Source organism: Oryx dammah, unplaced genomic scaffold (assembly GCF_014754425.2).
Source record: "Oryx dammah isolate SB20612 unplaced genomic scaffold, SCBI_Odam_1.1 HiC_scaffold_27, whole genome shotgun sequence".
NCBI classification, from domain to species: Eukaryota; Metazoa; Chordata; class Mammalia; order Artiodactyla; family Bovidae; genus Oryx; species Oryx dammah.
The window spans coordinates 19970088-19990963 of NW_024070211.1; the positions used below are offsets into that span (position 1 = coordinate 19970088).

At 36.0% G+C, this 20876-nt stretch overlaps 1 protein-coding gene across 7 annotated transcripts in view; it reads right to left on the reverse strand.

Annotated features, from left to right (window-relative positions):
- Positions 1-12090: 12090 nt before the first annotated feature.
- AGFG1 (ArfGAP with FG repeats 1) overlaps positions 12091-20876 on the reverse strand; it is a 76732-nt gene continuing 67946 nt past the window's right edge. For 3 of the 7 annotated variants that reach the window (XM_040228442.1, XM_040228447.1, XM_040228445.1), the window contains 3 exons: positions 14629-14787; positions 13675-13766; positions 12091-12799 (listed from right to left, as the gene is read on the reverse strand). In XM_040228442.1, coding sequence (XP_040084376.1) covers positions 12740-12799; positions 13675-13766; positions 14629-14787 — 311 coding nt within the window. In that variant the 3' untranslated portion in view covers positions 12091-12739. Of the gene's footprint in view, positions 12800-13674; positions 13767-14628; positions 14788-16646; positions 16695-20876 lie in introns of all 7 variants that reach the window. The other 4 variants (XM_040228446.1, XM_040228444.1, XM_040228443.1 and 1 more) reach the window with 2 other exon arrangements.

The window sequence follows — 20876 nt, forward strand, 5'->3', positions numbered from 1 at the left end:
TGATCCAAGAAACCCTCATTCATCCAAGCAACATTTATTGAATGCTTAGCATGTGCCCAGCTCAGCGGTGGTTATAGTTATTCAGAGGTAACTGAGACGGAGCTACTGCTAACGAACAGTTCACTGCCTAGTAGGGACGCAAATGAATAAAGGAGTGATAAACATCATGCTAAAGCAGAGCACACATTAGACACAGGAGAAACCTTGCTGATGGTAATAGAGAAGACAGGCATCAGCTTTTGGAGGATGGTTTCCAAATAGCTAGAAAGTTGCATTTACTAACCAATTAAGAAACAGGCTAAGGACACGTCTAGGCAACCTCCTCCTGGCACAACCCCTCCCTCCCGGCACAACGCCAAAACACTAAGCAGACCAAGCAAATAACTCCCGGGGAAAAGAGTCTGCTTCCACGGCAAGTTAACTATTTACAATGCAGAAAATGAGATACTGTCTTTTTGCTTATAATAATAATGCCTAAGACTTCTTACAAGTCCCACATCAGTAAGGATCACGCAAAATAAACATTCACATCCTGATGATGGGAGTATGAACTTGGTAAAATTTCTTCAAAAGGCAATTTGGCAATGTAAACACTTAGAAAAGACCAATCCCCAAAAACCTACTCCTGAAAATTAAACTTTCAAATAGTAACATTATATAATATACAAACAGATATATGGATAAGAATTTTAAAAATATTATTTGCAGTAATGCCAATGGAGTTTTGGGGCATTACTTCAGCCTGCAGCACACCAGGCTTCCCTGTCCTTCCCGATCTCCCGGAGTTTGCTCAAATTCATGTCCTTTGAGTCAGGCAAAAGTGTAAGAAAACAATTTTAAACACGAGTTCTTTAAAATCACCATACATTATCCCTCTTCAGTCAGCTTCCGGCAACCTGGGCCATAACTCAGCCAGCAGGAGATGTAACATGCATGAATCTTCGTCCTCTGAGCCACCATCCTTCTGAGTCACATACTCAATCCAAAGCGGACTAGCATAGTACAATTACTGGCACCAAGAGATACTCTGATGTCCCTGGGTGGTTCTGTTCTGGCTATAGAGCTGCCTCCTCTTTTCCAGTGATTGGTTTCATGGTGACAGTGAAACCTGTGCTCTTCAAATTCATCCTTCATCTTATGGCATCAACCAACACCTTTATGTGCTATGAGATCAATACTGGTATGTTTCTTTACTAATCCTTCTTCATGAATAGCCTCCACACTGACTCCTACCTCCTAAAAACATTTAACCTGAACATTCTTAAGAAGGAACTTAATTCAGAAGTGCTTCTACATAATTTCTTTTGATGAGCTTTTAGCGTACCTTTTAAGATTCTTTAATTTTTCCAAAACAGATGGACTTTCATAAAGATTTAAAAAGCTAAAACAAAAATAACTGATCTAATATAGCGTGCTGTGGTTCATGGGGTTGCAAAGAGTTGGACACGACTGAGCAACTGGACTGAACTGAACATAGTACCTAAACTAGTGCTTCTCGATCTTGAATATGCTTACAATTCACCTGAGATTCATTAAAATGCAGATTGTGATTACTATCCTGGGATGACAATTGACATGGCTAACAAGAGTCCAGGCAATGTCTAGGCTGTAGCTCCTCAGACCAAACTTTGAGTAGCAAGTGATCATAATCATCTTTAACGGAAAAAAAGCTGAAATATATATGCTTCAGAGGATTCCAAACTAATACTATTTTACAATAACTTTACAGTTACTGTTATTGACTCCTACTCTGCTTTCCATGTTCTTTCTGCCCTAGGAACCTGGAAGTATTTGCAACAAGTATTCTTACACACAAACACACACAATATTCTTTATTCAAATGTTGAGGACAAACCTGTACAAAATACTGCAAATAGCTGCTTCTCCAATATGGAGTCCCCACAACACATGCTTATGAATTGTGGTGCTGGAGAAGACTCCTGAGAGTCCCTTGGACAGTAAGGAGATCAAACCAGTCAATCCTGAAGGAAATTAACCATGAATATTGACTGGAAGACTGATGCTGAAGCTGAAGCTCCAATACTTTGGCCACCTGGACAAAGAGCCGACTCACTGGAAAAGATCCAGATGCAAGGAAAGACTGAGGGCAGGGGTGAGAGAGGATGAGATGGTTGGATGGCATCACCGACTTGACACACACGAGTTTGTGCAAACTCCAGGAGATAGTGAAGGACAGGGAAGACTGGCGTGCTGCAGTGCATGGGGTTGCAAAGAGTCAGACATGACTGACTGACTGATCATTCAGGTATAACCTAAATCAAATCCCTTATGATTACAGAATGGAAGTGACCAACAGATTCAAAGGATTAGATCTGATAGAGTGCCTGAAAAACTATGGACAGAGGTTTGTACCACTGTATAGGAGGCAGTGACCAAAACCATTAGAAAGAAAAAGAAATGCAAGAAGGCAAAATGGTTGTCTGAGGAGGCCTTACAAATGGCTAAGAAAAGGAGACATGAAAGGCAAAGAAGAAACAGAAAGATAGACCCAACTGAATGTAAAGTTCCAGAGAATAGCAAAGAGAGATAAGAAAGCCTTAAGTGAACAATGCAAAGAAATATTAGAGGAAAACAACAGAATGGGAAAGACTAGAGATCTCATGAAGAAAATCAGATACCAAGGGAACACTTCATGCAAAGATGGGCACAATAAAGGACAGAAACAGTAAAAGGACCTAAAAGAAGCAGAAGAAATTAAGAGGTGGCAAGAATACACAGAAGTGTACAAAAAATGTCTAAATGGCCCGGACAACCACGATGGTGTGGTAACTCACCTAGAGTCAGACATCTGGAGTGTGAAGTCAAGTGGGCCTTAAGAAGCATTACTACAAACAAGGCTAGTGGAGGTGATGGAATTCCAGCTGAGCTATTTCAGTCCTAAAAGATGATGCTGTGAAAGTGCTGCACTCAATATGCCAGCAAATTAGGAAAACTGAGCAGTGGTCACAGGACTGGAAAAGGTCAGGTTTCATGCCAATCTTAAAGGAAAGCGATGCCAAAGATGTTCAAGCTACCATAAAATTGTGCCCATTTAACATGCTAAGGTAATGCTCAAAATTCTTCAAGCCAGGCTTCAATAGTATGTAAACTGAGAACAGTCAGATGTTCAAGCTTGACTTAGAAAGGGCAGAGGAACCAGGGATCAAATTACCAACATCCACTGGATCACAGAACAAGCAAGAGAATTTCAGAAAAACATCTACTTCTGCTTTATTGACTACGCTAAAGCCTTTGACTGTGTGGATCACAATAAACTGGAAAATACTTAAGAGAGATGGGCATACCAGACCACCTTACCTGCCTCGTGAGAAACCTGTATGAAGGTCAAGAAGCAACAGTTAAAACTGGACAAAGAACAATGGACTGGTGTAAAATTGGGAAAGGAGAAAGTCAAGGCTGTATACTGACACTTTGCTTAACTTATAACTTGGCCACCTGATGTGAAGAGCCTACTCACTGGAAAAGACCCTGATGCTGGCAAAGATTCAGGGCAAGAGAAGAAGGGGGCGACAGAGGATGAGATGGTTGGGTGGCATCACTGACTCAATGGATGTGAGTTTGAGCAAACTCCGGAAGATAGTGAAGGACAGGAAAGCCTGGTGTTCTGCAGTCCACGAGGTTGCAGAGTCTGATAAAACTTAGCGACTAAACAACACATAAAAGCAGGTCAGACAGCACAGTGGTAAAGAATCCGCCTGCCAATCAAGAGACAAGGTCCAATCCCTGGGTCAGGAAGATCCCCTGGAGAAGGAAATGGCAACCCACTCCAGTATTCTTGCCTGGAAAATTACACGGACAGAGAAGACTGGTGGGCTATGGTCCATGGGGTCACAAAGAATCAACAACACTAAGCTTCTGAATAAACAAACTCCTCTTCCTCCCGTTTCAGTTCAGGTTTAGTCCTCAGTCTTACATTTTATTCCTTCAAGGCTGACACTCTTCAGTCTGTCGTACACGGGACTGAGCTCTCTCCTAGTCTCCAGAGCCCTTTTCTCTGCCCTTGATTTGCAGGTTATCACTCTTCCCCCATCAGCTGCTCCAAGGAACCGGGGTAGAGTGGTTCTGAATGTCTGCTTTGACAGCTGAGTTTAAAGCTCAGTCCTGATGCTTAAATTCCTTGAGCCAAGTAAACCACCATCTAGTCTGTTTTATCTGGTAAAATAAAGTCATTTCTACATATAAGGTTATGAGAATAACAGGAAATGTTTAAAAAATATTCAGCAATGTGGCACCAAATTAATACAGATTAAATGGAAGATACTACAACACTGATATACAGCATTCAGCACAATTTCCTTCACCTGAGAAATCCTCGACCATTACTTAAAAAGTCAAAATTTTCTGCATTAAAAAGATAGCTCTGAATAAGAGAAACTGAAAATAGTGGCCATAATATGAAACTATATGGTGGTGGTGTTACCCGTACTTTCAATCTAGAAAATACAATAGTTTATGCTCAACCTAACAGCTATTCTTATGAAATGTCTAATTCCAATTTCCAAAGGTAATTATTCTCTAAACATATATTCCAAATGGCTGATGGGAATCATGTTTTACCATTTGGAAGAGATTTCTCTTTAAAGCTGGGGAACTGGCATCTAAATTACCTGCTCATTGAATGCCGGTTAACGCAGAGTTTAAAACTGAAACACAGGACACTGGACTCTGGGTCAGTACCTTTCAATCCTCAAGTTCAGTTTTAATTTTAAAAACGTTAGCATACGACTTTAAAAAAAAAAGAATTTGAATCTTTCTTCGCCTAATAAGACTAAACTTTAGTCTCCCTCTAGATGGAGGGGAGGGGTGGGGAGAGTAGTGGTAGTTGCGTGAAATTATTGATTCAGAGGAAAATAAATTTTCTTCTGGGTTTTGATGATTAATGAAAGTAATTTAAACAACAAAAATGTACAGAATTGGGACACAAAAAATAATGGTTACTACCAGGAAATAAGATTAGATGTATGAAGAACCAAAGATAGTTTACTATGTACCTTTTAAATTTCAATAGGTAGTAGAGAAATTAAAATCTAATTGCAAAAACCACTGTCTCAAAAATCAAGCTAGAACAATATGAATTGCAAGAAAAAATGTCATCCTTTGGGGATGGGGAATCAGTACTGGAAATTCAGTAATAAATAAGTGCTTTTAAAAAAACAGATGCTTTCTAGTTTAAAAAGCAAAGAGAAAGTTTATTAATGTACAACTAATGGAACAAAGAAATTAAGGTTGGAAGTAGATGCACCATGTGCTTGGCAAGAACAAACATGCATGACAAAGGGAAAAAATGTTATTCTTCAGTGTTCCAGAGGTCTTGTTATGTTCTGTGACCATCAAAGGAAAAAGGCTACTACTTTCAAATGGTACATAAATTCAGGAGTCTTTATTTTGAAAAATTTATTCCAACAATGTTTCACAATGAACAGTAAATCAAATATATCTACCATATATTTGAAAGGAAAATTGAAATCAACCTGCTTTTGTCTAATACCTAAGACCACCTCTTGCAATTAAGACTGGTCTTCATAAATCTTGTCATATCAAAACATCTTCCAAAATATGCCCTGCTGACTAAAAGGGCCTCGTTCGTTCTTTCAGATTTCTCAGTTATCTCATTCCCTATTCTTAAGCCTTAAGTGCTGATATTTCTCATGAACGATTCCAGAAACCAAGACTTGTCTCTGACTAATGATAAACACAAATAAAGAAATTCTCAACTCTATAATCTTGTGAGGAATGAGAACTGGAACTTTCAGCTATTACCCAAGTCTTTTCTAAGGCAAAGGGAGTTAATTTTGGAGAAGTAATAAATAAAACGTGGTTGTGCCAAAAGATTTTGCCAAATTAAATTCTATGTTCTCATCTCAAAAATAAGGTATATTCTAAGCTAATGTAGATAAGGAAAGGCACAATACCAACAAGTAATAGAAAATAGTTCCAAACCTTGAACGTTTAGAAACGTCAAGGTTCATGGAAAAATTAAAATTAAGGTGCTAAATAGATGTGAACTTGCACAATCTTCAATGAACTAACTGAAGGCCTTCACAGTTCAATTGAAAAGTATGAGATTTTTCAAACATCTTATTTTCAGACAGTCATACTGAATCTGCAGGTGAGATTCAAAATTGAATGATGTCTATTTTATTGAGTTTAGATTCATGACTAACTTTCATATATGCATAAGGATATTCTCATTTTAACAATGTTTTTAAGTAGAAAAACTCTATAAACAAATATTCTTCAAAAGGGGCATCCATATAATGAAATCTTAGAGCTCCAAAGAGATAATGAATTAGAGCTGGATGTAGTAATATGGAAAAATAACCAAGTTAAACAAAGAGAATCAAGTTATAAAAGCATACATTTAAAACAACAGAGGACAGCAAGAGGCATATATATAGAGAGAAAGAAGTATATAAAATAAATGATAACATTTCTGAAAGACTATACAAAAACACAAGTAACTGTATTTCCCTGGGATGTGGGCATAGAGTCACAGGAAGGAGACACACTTTTCCACTTTATACCTCTTTATATATTGCATAATTTTTAAACATCATAAACATGTATTATATTTTGGTAACATATAAAAAACCTTTCAAGTCTTTAAAAAACCTGATTGTACCCACAGCATTCTATGAAACACTGGGTAACATTAATTCACAATCCTTTCCTGCCTTTTACTTAATGATTATTTAGTCAAAATTAGAAGGCTTCTGGGTTGTTTGCTTTCTCTGTCCCTCAAGATTAAGGAAAAAAGGTGAGAATTCAAGTTTTAAGTCTCACTGGTTAAACTATAATTTGGATAATATCTATTTAAGATTCCAGAGAACCAATTAAGAAATTAACCAATGAACATCTGAATCACCAATTAAAATATCTAGGATAACTTTTCCTGGTTACAAAAGCCTGAATCTTTAAACTCCATAGCCCTGTGAGTTCAACGACCCTAGATTTCAAAAATATAGTTAAGTATGTTGAATTTTCCTCTATTAGCATAAAATAAGCAAACATAGAGGCTATCGAGTTTGAAAGGAAATACATTTTTGGCAAGAGTCTTCACCAGAAAATAGCATCATAAATTCAAATCCTACAGAACTGATTCCAAAATCAGAACAGTTAAGAGCCGGCATAAGAGGATCCCTCTTCTGTCTACTCAGAATTTGCCAATTCAAAGGACTTAAAACGCTTTTGAACATTTGAGGCCCAGAAAATTTATAGTAGTAGGTTAGTGGCCACCTTGAGAGTACGAACACCCTTCAAACTACACAAAATTCAAGTTTCTAAAACACTGTGGTGGTCAAACACAACACAACTGCAGAGAAAATTCAGAGTAAATGCCATAAATGTGCAACCTCTACATTAGAACAATAATTGGACTTTTTAAACCAAGGTTTTCACAACACTTGGGGGTCTTTCCAGATTAAATACTTCAGTGTCCACTAGACTTCTAGAAGTAATTACTATGTTTAGTCATTCAGTCGTGTCCAATTCTTTGTGACCCCATGGACTGTGGATGGCCAGTCTCTATCCACGGGACTCTCTAGGCAAGAATGCTGGAATGGGTTGCCACGGCCCTCTCCAAGGGATCTTCCCAACCCAGGGATCAAACCCAGGTCTCCCACGTTGCAGGCAGATTCTTTACTGTCTGAGCTACCAGGAAAGCCCTAAGTAAACTAGTGTTCAAATGCTTACTGAATTAACAACACAAAAGGCTCTTCAAATACTACATACAATCATCTAATAACCAATAAATTTAATGAAATGGGTTGTGGAATTACCCATCTGTGCCCTGCTGGAGCTGGCCAGCAAAGTGAGACCAGTGTGTCTAACTCCAAGTTTAATTTAATTAACAGACTAATAGCTGAAATCAGCCATGGTGAGAGTATTAATATCACATATATCAGTAAGCACTACAGAACAGGACACTTTTTCATGAGAGAAAAGCATTCACCAGCACAGCATATGACCAGCACATCTTGGTCGTATATTCATTTGTTCATATATATCACATAAAATTTTTAATGAATGATATGTTTTAAAATATACATGGAAAAAGTTAACTACTAAATATAAACTCAATACAATAACACATTTTAGTAACAGCACCCTTTCAAAAGTAATTTTACTACTGTTTAGGGCACAGACTTAATAGTGGGAATGTTCACAAAATAGGAGTTATTGTGATACTTCAAATGTCTCTTTATTTTAAAACCTGACCCACTATTTACCCCTAAAGTTTACTTCTAAAGTTTAAATAAAACCCTAGAGAATAAACTACTAATTTCAGCAAATTATGAATGGAATCCAAATTAAAAATGATTTTTATCAGGTATATAGGATATAGAAAGAGATTCTCTTAGAATTTCATATGATTTTTTAAAAATCTGCTTACACATAAATGTGAGAGCATCTTAATCCAATAACAAAATACCTGCTCCCCAGAGAAAAAGCCCTGTCATTAGCCGAATGCCTTGCTTCTTTCATCCTTAGTATGAGCCCACTTTAAGGACCATATGAGATAATACATGAAAAGCATTTAGCAAGTCTCTGATACACTAAAAGAGCTTAATAAACCACACTCTGTAATACCGTCACTATTATTACTTTCAAGTCGTATCTTTAAAGAAATATATCTTTATAGGGTCCCGCAGAGATTAACTTTCTGATATAAATCTGAGACTGCAAGTGGAGGCCAAACATGAGGTGAGTCATTTTAAATGTGAGTTTGGAGCAGGAGCACAAACATACGAACAAAGAGGCCCAAGAAGCAAGGCACAGGCCGGCCTGAGGACAGCAGCATGTTTTACTGTATGCCAACCTCAGCAGCAAGAGGTGAATGACCATGTGTCATAAACTACCTTTTACAAAGTCACAATGTCTTCAAAAGAATTTTAAAACATTCTGTTTAAATGAGAAACAACAAGTGTTCTCTCTAAAAATGGACAAGGTATAAAAAACCACTGGGGGGAAAACCCAGAGCAAATTTCTTTCTTAAGACGTAAACACATTCCTTTAACTGTAGCTGACGTCTTGGAAAGTTAGAGAAATCCTATTTTCATTCCCCCAATATATATATGCACATACATATACAAAGTTAAAATTCTTTGTTAACTATAAACACAGGAGAGATAAGAAATTATTCTTCATTTTTGAACTTTCTTTAGCAAGGTGTAATTTTAAAATAGCTATCTGACACTCTCCCAAAAGAATACCACAATTTCAAAGTGGTCAAAAGAGTAAATAATTCTAAAACAATTACTAATATACAAGAGCCAGAACTTGGAATATTCCTTTTAAAAATGAGATATTCACCAATTTCATCATTACTGAAACACATTCACATAAAAATCAAAGGAAGAAAATCCAGAAAACAACATTTAAAAAGTTTGCCATTTCAACTGAAATTTAAATTTTTCTCATCAAGCCAACAAAAACACTCAGAAGTTCAGGGAGTAGTATATTTACACTACAACTAAACATCGTTGTCACAGAAAAATACAAATTTAAAGTGTTGTGCAGTGGTTCTCAAACCACTGTAGGCTGAGAAACCCCGAGGGTACCCCCCAAACCCAGAGTCAAAACTATTTTCAGCATACTAAAATGCTGTCTGTTTCTCTCGTGGTTTCACAAGTGCATGGTAGAGTTTTCCAGTGCCTACATACTATGTCACTTAAAAGAACTGCAATGTGGAAGTAGTATGAGAATCCCACTGCTTCTATTGGGCCAGATTTTTTACAAGATGTGCAAAATGTAAAACAATGGTCTTTTGTTTGTGGAAAACAGTTATTTGCCATCAAAAATGGTATTTATGTTAATGTGTAATGAGTTTATTATTGTTACGTTTAAATGAATAAATATGTTTTAAAACTATCTCAGTACTAATTTCTAATACAGCAAATACTGAGCAATACAAGCTACATAAACAAAAGCTTTTTGGAGATCTTCAATAACTAAAAAGAGTTAATAATCCTGAGGCCAAAATGTTTGGAAAGCAGCCAGTTAAGTTATTCTCTTCATTTTACCAATTTACAGGAACTGTACCAACCAGGATGTATGCTGGGAGCTGGGGCAACTCAGAAGTAAAGCAAGCACTGATGTGCTTCTTCAAATTTACAGAAAGAATTATTCTGCGGAAGCAAGTGACTACTTGATCTCTATCTTCACAAAAATAAGAGTAAAATATACCTTTAAAGTAATCAATAAAGCTTGTCACCCTAAAAGAAAATTTTCTTTCCTGAGCAAACACAAAAGGAGAGAATATGACTCAACCAGTAAGTCAGGAAACTGCGTCTTCATGTTGCTACCACTGAGTATTTTCTCCTCTTCACTGTTCAACACAGTTCTGATAGTCCATGTAAAACCAGAGGCAAAGCTGAATATGAAAGTGTGAGGATTCAAATCCACATTAAAGTTGGGTCACTTCTTACACTAAGCATTTTGATTTTACAGCATTCAAAGTCAACAAGAGTTTCCACTTAATTACAAACCTCAAGGTTTACCCAGAAAAAAATAGTCTTTAAAATTATTTTAATAACAACTGTTTAATTTACTTATTTCTTAGATGAAAAGCCTGGTAGGTTAACTGGGTAATGACTTTCAATGGTATAGCATAACTTGGTACAAGAGTTGATTGGGACCCAATACAATCTAAAACATAGGAATTTAAAGACATCTCTTAAGTATTCCCTCCATGAGGGGGCTGGAAGGTGACTCCAAAAATTTGGAGAAATTTCAAGTATACACCAACACACACCCAGACCTTTGCAGCATTCATTTAATTCTAAGAAAAGAGGCGTACTGCTCAGAAAGGGGGCAGAGACTTCCCAGTCTGATCAAAGTAGTTCAGACAACTATACATTCAGCTAGATATGCACTGGACAGCAATGCTTCAAGAAGTTTACAACTCAACAGAGATTTTAATATACTAAGAAAACAACTCCTATAGTCACCATTTGAAAAGGTATTCAGCACGAATAATGTTTGAGGAAACCGATGTTCACCTCTTTTAATACCAAAGCTTTAAAAACAATTTTAAGTATTGTAAAAAAACTTTTCAAACATGTATTACATATTTACATACGTAATTTCACCTTTTCTTGATGACACAGAGTCACAGTAATAGGCAATTTTCAGAAGATGGTGTATATAGTGATGCCCTCTAAACTGGGCTGGCTGTCCCTACCCTAACTAGTCTTGGACAGTGTATGCTTGTCATACATTCTATCTCCTTCATTTCAAGCCATAACTTCTGAACTGTTAATATGCCACGGTCTGGGAAATCTAATAATCAAAATTTCACATAAAAACATGAGCTCTAACATATGGACTTTGTGACTTCTGTGGGGTGCTCAAAGGCATTAAAAAAAAAAAACTATTACAAATTTTTCAGTTGTGTTCTGTTTTGATGAGATTGCCAGATTATCACTGGATGAATCAGGCATTATATAAATATTTAATTAAGTTCACCTGAATATTAACATAAAGATATAACTAAACATTAGTATCATTGCCTTTTTAAACAAAGTATTCTATAACTTTAAGGTAACATTGGGTTCCAGTTTCTTTCCCCTAGAAATGAACATAAACAAATGTCCTATTAAAGTCTGTTCAAAGAAAAAAAACTGAGGTGCAATCATGTCACAGTTAATGCATGTCTGCTTCCAATACATTCAAAGACAATATTAAAAAAAAAAATCAATAGTTAAAATAAGCCTTTTGCAGTCTGAGAATTCAAGATACTTAAAAAAATTTGTAAATACACATACATGCAAATTCTTCATATATACAAATTTTCACAAAATTAAGAAGTTGCAAGAAATTAGAAGGATTACAGTGAATCTAACAAGCTACATTATATGCTTTACCACTGACATATTCCTAAACATAGCAGTCATAGTAGTTTTAATAAATTTTCTACATGGCCTTTTTATAAAATTTGCTTTTAGACATAAAAGTTAGTCACTAGAAGTCTTCTGAAACTCTAATTTAAGAATTCAAGATGTTCTCAATTCACTACTGATATTTAAGGCCACTTTGGTAAAGGCATTGCAGCAAGAACACAAAACAATAGCATATTTTCTAGTATTTATTTTTTTCACCTGCAAACTGTTGCAAAACATGATCAGCTTTATTATGCAGACACGTATCCCTCTACATTTTTAAAGAATTTAGGCATGTATAAACAGAAGAGCTCTTCAGAAAGGAAAAATTCAAGAATGACTAAAACCTTCCAATTTTGACTTTGTTTAACTTTCCAGTAGCAATGGTTAAAGTGATTTTAGGTCATTCATTTCCAGATATAACACAGCACCTTAAAAGTGGCTGATCTATTTCCCCAGTAACATTTCTCACATAACAATGTGTTAAAGTTACAAATACTGATATGCACAAATAGCTAATTTCTAAGAAAAATATGTACAGTACTGCAGCATAATGAATGTGGTATCTGCAATAACTTAATATTAGCCAATTTTTAATATACATGATACCGCTACTTTATTATTATTTTTTTTTTTTTTGGCCAATTCACAGGTTAAAAGTTGTTACTGGAGCCCTCTGTTTCGCACATATTACCTGGTGTTTAATACACAATGCAGGCTTTTTAAAGACTTCTCTTGTGTTTAAAGCTAAGATCAGTGAAACAAGACAACAGTGCAAGAGGCGGAGAGATGTAATGTGACCATGTAAAAGTTCATTCCAGTAAAGTGTCTATATAAGGCTATAAGAAAGGATTGGTTGATGAGCTTCCTGTTGGAAATTGTCCTGTTGGTGCACCAGTCTAAAGGAAAACATAAGACAAAATAAACAGACAGACAAGAGTGTGTGGGAAAATAAGAAAATAATAATATTTTTTTAATTAATAGTATTTAGATTAAGTATTATTAAGTGAAGTCACTCAGTCATGTCTGAATCTTTGCAACCCCATGGACTGTAGCCTACCAGGCTCTTCCATCCATGGGATTTTCCAGGCAAGAGTAGTGGAGTGGGTTGCCACTGCCTTCTCCAATTTAGATTAGGGTTTTATAATTACTGGCAACCATATTTATTCATTCCTATTATTAAGGCAGGAGAAGGAGGCAACAAATGATGGGATGGTTGGATGGCATCACCGACTCAATGGACAGGAGTTTGAGCAAACTCCGAGAGACCATGAAGGTCAGGAAGCCTGACACGCTGCAGTCAGTGGGGTCACAAAGAGTCGGAACATGACTTAGTGACCGAACAACAATTACTATTATTAGCAACATACTGTAACACAACTATAGGTTACAAGGCACTGTGTTGTGTCTTTTATATCCATTACTTCACATAATTCTGTTAACAGATTCCAAGAAGGGATTGGTCCTAAAAAATACATTTACAACTCAAACCAAATGACTCCAGGATTCCTTTTTCACATTGGTCACTAAATCGGCAGCCTCTCATAAAGCAGAATTTGGTAAGAAAGCATACAAGTTTCATGTCTACAATAGTTTACTGTCAATGCTTTGCTTTCCAGCTGATTTAATGTGTTTTCTTAAATCAACAAAAGATTGTGCACAATGGCTTCCTCAATTCGTACAATCTTGTATCTGGGAGGAATCACATCCTGCTTTTCCCACTCTGAAAACAATGCAACGACTTACAAAGTGCTTAAAACTGCATCTCACTTACCATAAAAGGATTACTAGACACTCCAGCAGCTGCAACTTGACCAAAAGGGGTTACCACTGGCTTTGTTTGTCCAAATGCTGCAAAACCTGCACCTTGTTTAAAAAACAAAAACAAAAACAATTATAACCTATACCTTTGAGCAACAATCAAGGAGTTTCAGAAAAATCCCCACCAGAGCAACAATAATTTAAAAAATCAATGTTAACTCGTTGAGTCTCATTTTCTTCAAAGTAAGTTAAAAATTTCAGTGGCACGTCTTAAAGAGCTTACATCGACTCCCCAGAAATGGTTAATTCCAGTCTGTCCCAGCTATGTAAGTTGCTGACAAAGGATTTAATCAAAAGATGAGTTTGTTGACTATTTAACAGGGGATGCGATCCAGGGATTTCACACTTCAGCAAATGAACAGCCAAAAAACAAGCAAAATCCACCCAAAACAAAAAAGACTACAACAACAAAAACAGAAACAAAAACTGAAAACTTTCTCTAGTGAATCTTCCTGAAAACAAGTAACAAACTCGAACTAGAATACAGTTACCTTTAGTCTATGTCATCACCACCACAAACAAACAACAAAATATATACAATAAATGGAACAAAATCAACAGTTCTCCAATGCAAAGCAAACACTCTAGGTCTATAAAGCTTCCTTTTAGAATCAATAAGCATATTATAACACAGAACATACAAAAAAGATACTGGAGATCCTGAGAAAGAAGAGGTAACTCTTTAATCTCAGATTACTCCCAAATCTGTAATCTGGTCATAAAAACTTACTAAATCACTCAATTTTCTGTGGCCTAACTCACCAAAGGCTTTTATATCTGTGTAATAAACACTCACTAGATAACACTAGAGCATTCTTTAGATAAATCTTTTTGTCCAAACATTCAAATTATGATAAATAAAGGATACATGCGATGAACTTGGCACCAGCCAAATGTTAGCTCTTACCATTGGGCTGTTGAGAAAAAGCTGTCTGTTGAGGAAAAGCTGCTTGGGCTGGGAAGGCTGGCTGCTGGAAGCTGCCGCTAAAGCTGGTGGGAAGACTATAGGGAGCGGGAGTCCCGAAGCCCGCAGGCATGCTCATGGATGCAGTGCCAAAGGTCGCCGCTGGTGGGAGAAGGAAAGGCTGATCACTTACAAAGAAAAAAGGAGGTTGTCTATACTCATACTCAGCAATGTAAAATAGACATCATTTACCTTAAAAACAGAAAGATGTATTTTAAATCCCCAAACTCCAACAAACTTAATAGCAAGTTTTAGTGCCATATAGTTTAATGTAAGCTATAAAGCTAGCATTTGAAATCGTAAGTAAACCTCTCAAAGTAATTATATAAATTTGAGTCTAAATAGCAGTCTACTTTTAAAGTCCATCATCATGCAATTCACATGTATACTAGTAAATACATTTTAAGTTTTACTTTGTTATACAGAGTAAAATAGTGAAACATTTATATCTAGTGAACTGTCTGCTATAATGTAGTATATGTATTCCTGGAAAAACCTCTGCAAAATAGTTCACTTAAAAATAAAACTTACAAGAGAAATAGGGTCTGCGGCAGGCCACTCAAAACCTATGCAGCTTTGTAACCATAGTCAAAAAATGGATGGGGGATAATCCTAATAAAAACATTAACACAATTAAACTATATGCACTCCCATTCCTTTTTTGAAAAGTATAAATAAACGAAGATTTCTTTGCATAAGAGGTATAAAGAAGATAATATTAGGACCAAAGAGTTATAGAAACTGGGGCCAAGTACACAAAAACTGAACAGAAAGTGAAACAGGCATTCTTAAAAGAGGCAAAAAATGTAGGGATTAATGACACTGTACCCAATAACTACCATGGCCTGCCATATCTAGTCACTATAACTTCATGGAATGAAGCACTCATTCACAGGCTGGGGAAATCTGTGTGTGAACTACAGCTATATATATATATATATATACATATACATATATATATATATACACACACACATATGGTATGCTGCCATCACCCCTCCACTTACAATGAGTCATGAATTCACATTATTATATTATTCATATAAAAACACACATAGTAACAGAACGATATATTACTTTTTGCTAATGATTCAAAACAGAACCTTTCAACAATATGTTCTAGGAAAGAAGAGCCAACAGTGTTGCTTTTAATACAGAACACTAGCAATTACATAGTGAAGCATTTTCAGCATATTATCCAACAACATAATTCATTGCATTTTCTGATTCTAAGAAAAAAAATTACCAACTTGAATGCTGACTTAAGGCACTGAAATTAACACTACAAGTGCTATATAGAATTATCTTTAATTAAAAAATTAAAAATCTGTTATGGATGTTGCTCAAAGTAATTCTCATAATCCTAATATTTCTAACAGTGCAATTCTCCTCAGTGAACCTAATTAGATCATAAAATTTTAAACATTACTTTTTATTATTCATAAGAAAAAGGAAACTAAGCCACTGGGAAGCAAGTGAATTAAAGAATAATAAGCACACTGCAAGGGAAACAGAAGGGTTTCAGAACAGACAACAATACACTGACATAACTTTGACAGCTCACTTTTTAAGAAAGCAGTATAAAGCAAAAGTTGGCTACAGTTAAGCAAAGCCAAACTCCATGGAATAATGTGGTAAAATGGTTTGGTACATAGAAAAGGTGTGTCACTCAAAGTACTATGAATTCAAACTTAAGAAAAATAATCAAAAAAGCTATTAACATTCTAATGTGACCATGGAGGTAAGCAATATGCTTTTCAATATTAAAACAAATTACCACAGGAGATTTTCATGTAACTTTAAAATATAAGTTATTCCCAATGCCACACATCCATGCCCACTCCATTTTAAAACATGGAAAAAACTTAACTTCACATGCAGGGATCCAGAACACTAGCAGAAGCTTCCACAAGCAGGTAGACAAATTGCCACAAACCTAGATATTAGCTGTGGCCACCTACCAAAATGAGCGTGAGGAAACACTTGAGAATGCATTGCTCCAGAAAGGCCTTATGGAAAGCCATAAAGAGACCAATGTCAATTAACTTATGAGTAACTATTGTCAAAATAAAAGTAAATTTGTTTCATTAAAAAATTCTAAAATTAGAATACACTTACAAAGGAGATAGCATAAGAATACATAAATAAAAATGCACCCACAGAATCTATACTTCAACTATATTCATGATACTAGTATTTACAGTATTTGAAACAAAGAGATTAGAATAATACCAGAAAAACAAATATCAAACAAAGAAACATTTAGGAAATACAGCTTTTAAGTAAACACTAACACTTTTTTTTTCACGTGAAGATGCAACAATATACATAAAATGATTTTCTAGGCCTCAGCAGTTACACCCAAAAATGCTATTGAGAGAATCATCTAAAACGATCTAGTATCTACCTTTTAGCATTTAAAAAGTCAAATCTCAGAAAAAGCACCTGAATAATGTTTATTTTCAACTCCATATATTAACTAGAAACTAGTAAAGATAACTCAAGGGAACAAATTATTCAGGGAAAATTAGTCAGTGGACTCCATTAGAAAGGTGAGCAGCACTTTCAATTTAAAATATGATGGCTAAAAAGAGAGAGAAAAGAGAAATTCATCCCATGCAGATCTTAACCTGCATGACTGAGGTCAGACAGGTTACACGTAAAGAAAAGTACTCAACAGAAATCAAATTTAGGTTAAGTACTAGAACCACTGTTTGAACTATCCGGAGTAGGACTGTTTCTAATACATGTCCACACATATTAAAGAAGCATACTTAACTAACTAAATTTGGGGGAAAACAACAACTGAGACGTGAAAGTGGTTCTGAGTCTTGGTTCTGTTGTTTTCTAATTACAGGACACCACAACTTCTTTAAGCCTCAGTTTCCTCCTTTGAAAACAAGGGATGGAGAGGCAGATACAGTAATACCTAATTTACAAAGCTGCTGTGATTAAAAGTACTACAGGGTAAATATTCAATGAATCTGTTCTTTTTTCTAACTTAAAAGATGCTGTTTATAGCTTCTTATAAATTCAACAAAAGGTTGACTGAGGTAGAAGGGTTCTGTGATAAACAAGCTTGGTCACTTTATGTTTAGCTCCTTTTCTAGAGCATGTTACAAGCTCTGAGAAATCATGCATTAATAATACTGGTTCAATTTTGTGTTATTAACTCAGCACTTCCCATATGCTTTTGGGCACAGAACCCCTTCCCACGAAGCACTGTGGTAACATCACCTCAGGAGACATGTTCTATATAATACGCTTTGGCAAAACCTGACTTTTAGTCAACACTGATTGTTAACTAGTATTAACTACAATACTAACACTGATGCCTAGTCCTGGGCTGCTATCAAAATATTTTAGACTTGTTTTTAACAAGCTTTTTGAGATATAATTCATATATCATACAATTTGTCAACTTAAAGGGTAAAATTCAGTGTTTTGTTCTTTTTTAAAAACACATTCACCACGTGTACAACTATCATCACAATTTAATTTTAGAACATTTTCACATCCCCCTCACTAAAAGAAATTCCACACCTATCAGCTCTTCATTTTGCCCCATCTCTTTTCTGTCTCTATAGGTTTGTCCATTCTGGACAGGTTATAAATAGAATCACACATTATATGACATTTTGTGACTAGCATCCTTTATTTTCCCCTCTGTTTTCTAGTCATCCATGCTGTACCATATATCAGTACATATCATTCCTTTTCACTTTTTATTATCAAAAAAACTCCACTGTACAGCTATACACATTTGCTTTATCCATTCATCAGTGGATGGTCACCTGGGATGTTTCCATGTTCAGTTGTGTCCAACTCTTTTGAGACCCCCATGAACTGGAGCCTGCTAGGCTTCTCTGTCCATGGGATTTCCCAGACAAGAATACTGGAGTGGGTTGCCATTTCCAATTCCAGGGGATCTTCCTGACCCAGGGATCAAATCCGCGTCTCCTGTACTGCAGGCGGATTACCACTGAGCCACCACCTCAGCTGAGCCAAGATTGTTTCCACCTTTGACTACTAGGAATAATGCTGCTGTAAATACCTGTATACAAGTTCTTGTGTGGACATATATTTCATTTACTTTCCTATAAGTGAAATGAGTGGAACCAGTGGAAATAGTGCTGATTTAGAAGCACTCTGGGACTAACGCTGCTGCTGCTAAGTCGCTTCAGTCGTGTCCAACTCTGTGCGACCCCACAGACGGCAGCCCACCAGGCTCCCATGTCCCTGGGATTCTCCAGGCAAGAACACTGGAGTGGGTTGCCACTTCCTTCTCCAATGCATGAAAGTGAAACTGAAGTCACTCAGTCATGTCCGACTCTTAGCGACCCCATGGACTGCAGCCCACCAGGCTCCTCTGACCGTGGGGTTTTCCAGGCAGAGTACTAGAGTGGGGTGCCACTGACTAGTCATTGGTTAATCAGGTAAATCCATCTAATTGGTCTCCACCTAAGTAATAAAATGACGATGCTTGGCTATATATCACTATGATTCTTTTGGTTCTACATTTATACAAGTTTATTTCTTGGCTGGGGGGGTGGGGTGGCGCGGGGAGACACAGGACACTTAAAATCATTCATTCATTCATTCAATGAATATCAGAAAATAAAGGGTACTCACTCAGGAGCAAAGGAGAGATTTAAGAGTTTTAAGAGAAATGTCCTAACAACTGAAAACTATAAAATTATATTAACTTTATTAATTAAAGGGTTCAAGGGCTCTAGAAAAATAGAATGCTAAATATTATAGAATCCTAAAAAAAAGTCTTAGGCCACATTGGCCAGTCTTTTGAAGGTTTCTATATAATGTGGTAAAAGAAGGCCCCAAAGCTATTAAATGCAGGAAAAAAAATTATTATTAAAATGTGCATTTTAAGAATGAAATGTATCAGTAAAACTTTATAAATAGTTTGCATAGAACTATTATTTAATACCTCTTTCAAAAGCTACCTCAAATGGATTTAACAATACTAATATGAACTAATATTAAGTTTGATGATATAAAACACAGAAAGTACTTAAGCATAGTGTATTTGTCTAAGTGTTGTTTATATTTCAGCTTCAACAGAAACATATTACATAGGTAACATTTACTTTGACTCAGTCAATTCAATAAGATGATAAATCAAAATGGTTTACAACAGAAAAGATATTTTACCTTGAAATAAAAATTTGTGGACATACTAGATTCACCTTTCAATAAAGGTCTAATATTTGCTTAGACTAATATTAAAACTACTTTATATTATCTGAACAAGCTTTGTGAGATATAATTTGTACACTTTACATTATTTCACATCTTATATAGAACCTTAACTTTAAGGACTTTTGTACTCTAAATAACAGTGGGGGTGGGGGTGATAATCCTTAACTCTAATAACAGAACCAGTCTGGAGGTACAATCACCAAAAAAAAAAAATAACAGGAATGATTTACCAAGCATATGGGCTTCCCAAGTGGCACTAGTGGTAAAGAACCTGCCTGCCAATGCAAGAGATGGAAGAAAAGCGGCTTCAATTCCTGGGTTGGGAAGATCCCTTGGAAGAGGCCATGACAACTATAGTATTCTTGCCTGGAGAATCCCATTGACAGAGGAGCCTGGCAGGCTACAGTCCATAGGGTCAAAAAGAGGCAGACACAATTGAGTGACTAAACACACACACACACCCCAACTCTATACAATAATGCAAAGACGATACAAGGTGATCTGCATCATCTAATTCTCACAATATCCCTGACAGAGAATACTGTTCACATTCTACAGAAAAAGACAATAAAGCTCAGAGGAGTTAGATCAACACGATCTTGGTCAAGGTATAATATGTTTCCATCCTTCAGTTTAAATGGGGTTAAATAGCTTTAAACATCTCAACAGTTATTATTATTACTGCAAATAATGTATTTTCCTATCACTTTTTCTCCATTCATTAAAAAAATAATATACAGAAAGCATTTTTAGGATTACCTAGTAAGTAAATACTAAACCAGGATTTGAACACAAATCTGGCTGTATCCAAAACATATGCAGTTAACTTCCCTGAGCCTCAGTCATCTCAGCTGTTAAGAGTGATTAAAACATCTGATGAGAGTTAAGAGGACTAAATGAGACAATGTACAAAATACCATGTCATGAGACATTTTAAAAATTCATTCCATGAAGTCAAAATACTATGCTCAGAA